Source organism: Lipotes vexillifer, unplaced genomic scaffold (assembly GCF_000442215.2).
Source record: "Lipotes vexillifer unplaced genomic scaffold, Lipotes_vexillifer_v1.1 scaffold1212, whole genome shotgun sequence".
NCBI classification, from domain to species: domain Eukaryota; kingdom Metazoa; phylum Chordata; class Mammalia; order Artiodactyla; family Lipotidae; genus Lipotes; species Lipotes vexillifer.
In genome coordinates this window covers 260752-269441 of record NW_006778423.1, presented here as the reverse complement: position 1 = coordinate 269441, position 8690 = coordinate 260752, and the positions used below count along the sequence as shown (strand labels likewise).

The following is an 8690-nucleotide window of genomic DNA, read 5'->3' as shown; positions in this document are numbered from 1 at the left end:
TTTTTTTTTTTTTTTTTTTTTTTTTTTTTTTTGCGGTACACGGGCCTCTCACTGTTGTGCCCTCTCCCGTTGCGCAGCACAGGCTCCGGACGCGCAGGCCCAGCGGCCATGGCTCACGGGCCCAGCCGCTCTGCTGCACGTGGGATCCTCCCGGACCGGGGCACGAACCCGCATCCCCCACATCGGCAGGTGGACTCTCAACCACTGCGCCAGCAGGGAAGCCCACCATACATTATTTTAAATCATCAGTATAGCAATTCTTTATGATATCTGTTACAACTTCGATTTTCTTTTTTTTAAAATAAATTTATTTATTTGTTTTTGGCTGCGTTGGGTCTCCGTTGCTGCGTGCAGGCTTTCTCTAGTTGCTGCGAGTGGGGGCTACTTTTTGTTGGGGTGCACGGACTTCTCATGGCGGTGGCTTCTCTTGTTGCAGAGCACGGGCTCTAGGTGCACGGCCTTCAGGAGTTGTGGCATACGGGCTCAGTAGTTGTGGCTCACGGGCTCTAGAGCGCAGGCTCAGTAGTTGTGGCACATGGGCTTAGTTGCTCTGCGGCATGTGGGATCTTCCTGGACCAGAGCTCGAGCCCGTGTCCCCTACATTGGCAGGCGGATTCTCAACCACTGCGCCACCAGGGAAATCGCACTACTCAGATTTTCTTGATGAGAAACATGAGGCTGAGGGAAGTTTAACAGTGTATTTTGGTTATGTAATTAGCATATTGTCGAGCTGGAGTAATTATGAAGGGATTTCAACCTCAAACTAATTTGAATTTCTTTCAGTTAAGCCCTGAGATCATCATTTCTAATAGCTGTTATGACTGTAGCTGTGATGCAAAACTTACTTCATCTCATGCACATGCATAACAACCTTATATTAAAGCCCCCCATCCACACTTGTCTGACCAGTCTGTCTCCTGGTCCAGATAGATTGTAAGCTCCATAAGAGAAGAGTCATGCGGTTGTCTTCATCAATATATCCCCAACAACCAGGCTCAGTGCCTGCCACATAGTTACATCTTCAATAAGTACTTGTTGAATGAAGAAATGAATGCTGATTTAACTAAAAGAATAGAGTTCAGCTCCACAGTCACTCTTTCACAGGTGGCAACACTGCAGGAGGTGGGTGTGTGTGTGGGGAAGGAGTGTTTTGTCTGCAGTTATGCAATTACTTAGTGACAGAATGGAATATTAGAAGCCCAGAGCCTCCAAACAGCTGAGTTCAATGAGCCAAGTTACTAGCAGGCTAAAGGACAGGTACATTATTTAACTTGAGTTGTGTCCTCCTGAAGCAGAAATCAAGCACATCACAATCACATGAACAACAGTTGGCCCACACGTGTCACAGAAGTCATAAGTGCCTCCCACACCCGTCACCAGCCACAGGAGTCCATACGTGGTCAACCCAGCTATTAAAAAGCAGTCTGAGGACAGGGATAAAGACGCAGATGTAAAGAATGGACTTGAGGACACGGGGAAGGGGAAGGGTAAGCTGGGATGAAGTGAGAGAGTGGCATGGACATATATACACTACCAAACGTAAAATAGATAGCTAGTCGGAAGCAGCCACATAGCACAGGGAGATCAGCTCTGTGCTTTGTGACCACCTAGAGGGGTGGGATAGGGAGGGTGGGAGGGAGACGCAAGAGGGAGGGGATATGGGGATATATGTATACATATAGCTGATTCACTTTGTTATACAACAGAAACTAACACACCATTGTAAAGCAATTATACTCCAATAATGATGTAAAAAAAAGTAAAATAAAAAAAATAGAAAGCATCCTGCACTAAAAATTCAGAGAATCGTTCTTATTTGATTCTTCTCAAAGAGGCTATAGTGTTCAGGGATACACTTCTTTACCTCTAAAGGTGAAGAGCAAAGAGAACTATTCATTCTGTCTTCCAGGCATCAAATGGGGGAGAAAGGTATTATATTCCTGTTACGGCATTGTCAAGAGACTATTCAGTAGCATGTGCTATTCCTCCAAATGATATCATTTAAGCGGTGGACAGAGAAACAGGAACCCAGCAAAGAAATGGAATGAACAGCTCAGGAGTGAGAAAGAGAACCAAGAGAGCATTGTTCTGTAAGTCAAGGTGGTAAAGCATTTTTAGAAGAAGGAAACAACCAAAAATATCAAATTCTGCAAGCTGAGAGGCTAAATAAGGTGTGGAAAGACAAGAAGCTATTGGACATACCCACTGGGAAGTTGTAGCACCCTGAGAAAGAGCAGTTCTGGAATAGTGCAAATGTCGTTCGTTATTCTGACTCATCCATGAACTACCTTAGAAGCAGAAATGGGTGGCTTGGTGCCTGCACATAGAACACACTTATAGATGCTGTCAAACGGACACCCAAATGACATAATTAAAGCAAAGTATAGTGGTTCATTGAGGAAGAAAACATCCCAAAGATATTTAAAACTGCTCTTAAGAAGTATCAGTGTTTTCTAAATTAAATCCCTACGTCTAAAATTATCACCTTACATTTGGCTTCTCCCTCCAAAGGCCCTGGAGCCGAAACAACTCAATTCCTAGGGAGAACATATAATTTGCCGTCTGCAAATGATAAAGTCTCACACATTAGAAGCATTCCTAAATTTCTGTGCTTTGAGTGGCCTTTTAAGTTGCTGCTGTGATGTCATTAGTGTTACAATTTTACACAAGATTAGACATGTAATTAGGTGTTAAATAGTTCCACTGGCTCCTGCTTGCTGTTTAATAAAGGAGAGTGCATTAAGAGTATCCCATATGCACAGCTCAAGGCCACTGACACTAGAAAACCGCATCTACTTTGCTCTTTCCCTGCCTCGTATGCCACTTGTCCTTGCAGCTGTCACCTCGAGGCCTCAGCACTGATAGGAAAAGAGAAGCCACTGCACAGAGTAGCACTCATAGAACTGTTACTCTCCAGCTGAAGCTTCTGGAAGCAGGGGGAGTCTCCATAAAGAACTCAAATGAAACCAGAACCTGAGAGTTTGTAGCAGTGTTTCCCACCTTGGCTGCACATCAGAGTCACCTGGGAAGCTTTTTTTTTAAATTCCAATGCCAGGGACCCACCCCCAGAGACTCTCAAGGGTCTGACTTGAGATCTAGGCCCCAGGATTTTTTTTCATTCCACCTGATGATTATACTGTTCAGCCAGTGTTCAGAGCCACCACGTTTATGCTCCTCTTGCTGGGATGGGTATCAAGGTGAATGAGGAAGTATTTCAGATGTCATTATCTCAATATCTCAGAAAACTGTTTTCCCTCTGCCACTGACCCATAAGCAAAAAAATCAATAGTCTCAATGTACAAGTACAAAGCACCTTAACTGGATTTTTTTTTTTTTTACAAAAATATAAAATCCAATTCATTTGCTCTTAAAATTATTAACAAGGGGAAAAGAAGTAAATTAATGTTTAGAATGTGCCTTGATTTACCTTAGGTACTTTTGCATCTATTAACCCATTAATCTTCCAAGCAACCCAGAAAGGCAAGTATTATTATTCCCATTTTCACAGCTGGGGAAACTAAGACACAAAGATGTTAAACTGACTTGTCCAAAGTCACACAGTTGGTAGGTGGTGATGCCAGGAGGCAAACAAAGAGTCCCCGTCTGACTCTCCTTCCCATATTCTCATTAGATCATGCTGCCCTTTCTAAAGAAAACCTTACTGAGTGATAATTCAGCAAGCAACAGAAACTTTCTGTCCAAGTCAATAAAAGACACAGAGGGAGCAGGACAATCAGGAGAAGGAAAGAGAGGAGGTGGGGAGTGGGAAGAAGGAACGGCATCCCGAACTAAGGAAAGGATCTGGAAGGAGAGGGTGGCTGCAGCCAGCAGTAGTGAGCCACAACACAGGAGGCCGACATCAGTACCCATGGTCTTGTTACCAAGCAAGGGCTTGCTGCCCAAAGCCCATAAAAGCCAATACAATGGCAGCAGCTTTTGGGAAAAGAAAGAGCTTCACTGTGAGGTTGACCAGCAAGAAGACAGGAAGCAAGGCTCTCAAATCTGTCTCCCAGATCCAGGGATCAAGGTGAAATTTAAAGGGTTAGAGGAATTTCGAACTTGGAAGCTGACTGACGAGTCTCAAATCAGTCCATATAAACTACTGGTGCTGCTGGAAGACAGATTTTTCTTATTGAAGGACTTCTCGCTTCATAAAGGTCTCTGGTGGCAAATGTCTATTCTTTGAGTTCCACAGACTGAAGATTCTTGGTCCAGGGTCATCCTGGAGACATGAGTTCCTGTCTTGCACACGCAGTGCTGTCTCTGTAAAATAACTCCAGGTCTGATTAATCAACAACATGTCTTAGGGAAACAAAACCAGTTTAAGCTGGTCAATGTTTTATGTATGCACTGTTTCAGTCATGCTTTCCAATAATAGACACTTATATGGTCAAGGCAGGCAGCAAACACAACCAGTGTGTCACTGTGTATCCTGCATTGTGCTAAAAGATGCATAAGACACAGCCCTGCCCTGGAATGCATTGCTCTAACAGAGGTAAGTACCAAGAATTGGAAGCAGAGCTGAGGAAGCTGTTTGTGTGGGTCAGAAAAGACTTCACAGAAGAGATGACATCTGAGATGGCCTTGGAAACAGAGGTACGCACTCACCTGGCAGGAAAGGCAGGCAGAGAGAAAGTGTGAACTGAGTCAGGGAGGTAGAAGCCCACCGAGGTGTGTGCCTGAGAAATGGAAAGGGGCCCTTTATAAACTCCTGAGGCAAAGAAATGGTTACATTCTCCCTGACTCCTGCTTTCACTCAAGGCCAAGATTATGTCTTCTAGGACATCTAGTTTTCAAACTATACTCATCTGCAATCATATAGTCATGGCTCAGCCAGGTTCACCCCGGTTCCCAGGTCATTTAATGATGGAACTAGGTCCAGGTCTCCTCCCCTTGCCCTCAGGCCTGTGCATCCACTAACACGGATCTCTTTTTCATGCTAAGATTCCAAATTACAAAATTTTATAAAGTGCTTTCTTTGTCTCTATATCACTTTTCTAACCACAATTCAAATGAGATGCTTCTTGTCTTATGAAGTGAGCGGAGTTGAGGTGATTACTTGAGGAGCTCAGGAGGGCTGCATTTGAGCTGAGAGAACCACCAAACCAGCTCCCGTTAACATATTCTCGGTGTTTCTCTGAAGCCTGGAACATTTTTCAACCTCTACAGAACCTTTATTGTGTTATCCTTAAAGAAGCTACTCCCTTCAATTTTAATTAACAACAAACTTAGCAGGTTTTAAATAACGGTTTGTCTTTGTGAAAGAAAACTGGGGTGGAAAAACTCCAAATCCACTTCTTAGGATAAGCTGAGGAGTCATTAAGTCCTTTCCAACAAATTTTAGACAGTTAATTAGAATAAGTATACCCTTCATATCTTCCTTTCTGTATCATCTTCAAACAACAGAGCAAGGGTGCAATGCTGAAATAATGACACACAGTCTGAAGAGTATCCTAAGTATATTAAAATCACTGCAACCCCTTTCACTTTGATTTCAAAGCATTTATAATATGGGCTGTGTGCCTATTAAATGCTGGCTAATAACCAGTAACAGGATGGGAGCTCAGTAATTTATTGCTTTCCCTGAACTGAACGTGTGACACTTTTCTTTGTCTGCTCCAACCCAATCCTTGAGGAGTGACTAAAGTGATCAGAAGATGCCACCAGAGTCAATGTTGAAATAGCTTCCTGAAAGTTTAAGCCAATCCTCATTCTCATCAAGTAGTTCATTCAGCTTACATTAAAATCATTCTTATTTCCTGATACTGACTAGTTTTAATAACAAATTTAATTCCTATTCTATGTGTTTTAAAGATATTCAAAAGGAAACCTAAATAATTTTAAATATCCCACATCCAGTCATTTAAAGAGCTAGCAGATTCAACTTCTAAATCTTTCTGAAAATGTCTAGGGCATCCATTCAGGTATATCTTTTCATTCTGGTCATTCATCCTGGGAGACCAAGGTGGAAGTATGACTTCTTACATCTATACTGGTTGTCAAACCCCAACCATCTCCCATGGTCTCTGTTCCTTCTATCTCTGATGCTGACCCAAGGGTTACAGAAGGAGATCTATTTCCAGATTTATTTACAGAAAGTCAGTAGACAATGATTTAAAATACGCTTCCACTGATTTTTCAATTTACTGAGTCACAAAATTTTGGAGCTGAGAGGGATTTCAGATGTTATCAATTTCAAACTTTCCATGTTACAGATTAAAAACAACTAAGCCCTAGAAAAGATAAGTGACTTTCTCAAGGCCACACAGCTAGTTAGTTTAAAGGAAAAAAACAGGGGGCCAATAACCAACTACTGACTCGTAGTACATGCTCTGAGCCCTAGCTGCTTAGTGTTTCCTGCAGACCAGCAATAACAGCATCACTGAGAGCTTGTTAGAAATGCAGAATCTTGGGCCCCCTCCCCGGACTCACTGAATCAGAATCTGCATGATCACAAGATCCCCAGGTAATTCGTATGCACGTTGAGAATCACTGGGCTAGACAGTAATGTGTCTTTCCCCAGAAAGCATGAGTATTGGAGACAAGTAGACATGGGTCCACCTTTTCTAAATCTCCTAGAAGCATCATTTTTAATCTAAAAACAATAGCATTATCTACCTTGCAGGGTTTTCATAACATGAGCATAACATAGATATAGGCATATACATTTCATGATATATACATAGATAATATATGCAAACTGTCTAGCATGTAGTATCTAATACAGTATATAGTAGTTAATATTATTTCCAGTCTCATGCTTACCATTAATACTGTGCTCAACCAAAAGGAAAGCCATGAGTGACTATGCATCCATGAAGGAATCACCTTTCTTCCTTCCTTTGTTCTATTTGTTAAATATCATTTTAACTTTTATATGTGATTAAGATTTCTATGATATTTCATATTTATAACTTCAAGATGACAGAACTAATCCCCAAGCCAAGTCATGACTGAAAGAATACAACAGTCCTCTAGTATCTTGACTCTGGATCCTATAAACCTGGCCGTTAGGAGCCAGAGAATATCTGCTGCCGCTGCTGCCATGATTTTCTCCGAGACTCAACTGCCAAGGGATGAACCCACAGATTTGGCAACAGTTGAACACATTTAAAAGATGATCTCTCGTCAGTAAGATGTCACATCTGTCAGCATCAAGGAAAACAGTTTGAAGAGGAACAGAGAAACAGAAAAAAAAATAGAACCAAACCTGAACCAAAATTTTGGGAAAATATAGAATAATAAACTGTACCAAATTATATTTTTGGAGGAGACATCTTAGAGGGAATATGGTAATAACATCAATTAGAAAACTGTGTTTCCCTAATGCAGTGGCTCTTAATCCTAGCAGTGCATTAGAAACAACTAGGAGGCTTAAAAAAAAATTGAATGCACATTTCTGAGGGAGGCACCCAGGCTTCAGTGCTTTTTAAAAGATTCCCAGTTGATTTTAATGTGCAGCCAGGGTTGAGAACAACTGCCCTACAGCAACAGAAACCTGGTCTTATTTAACATGGTCAATCCACTGAGAGTTACCAGTTGCTATTGATACACAGTTCCCCAAACTTTGAGTACTGGATTTAATTTCAGTGTGTACCTCTTCTAGGTCTTTTCACCGTTCTTCCAGGACTTCCACCATAAGGAAAGGAGCCCCTGGACCAACATCGTCTAAGATGTTTATATGGACCAGTGGCCGGACCTCTTCCTCTTACAGACATGATGAGAAAAGGTAAATCACTGGGACTCTGGAGGCTTTTCAGAATCATTGAACCTGAATACCCAGAGAGTATGCCAAAGAGAAAGCGTTAGGCAACTGAGCTTTATATTTTGCAAGTGTTAATGTGGGATGGGCTCTACATTGAGGGAATGGAGTTTTAGACACTTTGGCCGTCCTCCTCCTTACATTCTCCATGCTCACTCCTACCACATAGCTTTACAAAGGCTATTCCCTGTCAGAAATGCCCTTTACACATGCACATATACACGCACTGGTCACTTAGCTAACTCTACCTCTGCCTTCAGATATCCAACCAATCAGAACCTCCCACTATCCTCTTGATCAGCACAGAATTTGTGTTTTACTCTCCCCTGAATTTTCACCTCCTACCACCATACCTGGCACATAGTAAGTGCTCAATAAATACTGAACTGAAATAATGAAAATTGCATTTCAAGGCAGTGGACATATGGCAGGGAAGGAAAGCAAAAACTAAGAGAGAATGAAAAAAGGATAGACAAGTCCATGGAGCTCTCAAACTCCTTGGAAGAATAGCCTGGGGTCGGGGAGGAATGGGGGAATAAGAAAAAAAATTAAAGGGCAAAAGCAGTGATAATGAAAGACAAAATGACAATTATGCAGCTCAACGCAGCCCTCCAACTTGGGAGTAAATACATTCATAAAATTCTCTAGCCATTTTTAATATTTGGTTTCTCTTTCTTTTTTTCTTCTGCATCTCTCTCTTTCTTATTGACCTGGTACTATTATTTGGGTTTGATGAAGCTAAATTTTAAACACAACTGCCTATACCAACATATTGCAGCTTAGGCAAGGCTCACCTGCCTGCAGAATCTGACAGAAATCAGGATTGATAAATGTGGGCACAAGAAGAAGGACTTGAGGGAGGTTTACCTGAGTGTAAATTTTATAGCTGGTACTTCTTTTTTTCCTTTTAAAAATCTGTATTTCCCTA

At 41.8% G+C, this 8690-nt stretch overlaps 1 protein-coding gene across 1 annotated transcript in view; it reads left to right on the top strand.

Annotated features, from left to right (window-relative positions):
• Positions 1 to 8690, top strand: part of KCNMB2 (potassium calcium-activated channel subfamily M regulatory beta subunit 2) — a 250759-nt gene that overhangs the window by 211174 nt on the left and 30895 nt on the right. The window contains exon 2 of the mRNA XM_007451623.1: positions 7607 to 7729. Within this exon, the coding sequence (XP_007451685.1) occupies positions 7674 to 7729 (56 nt within the window). The 5' untranslated portion in view covers positions 7607 to 7673. The remainder of the gene's footprint in view (positions 1 to 7606; positions 7730 to 8690) is intronic.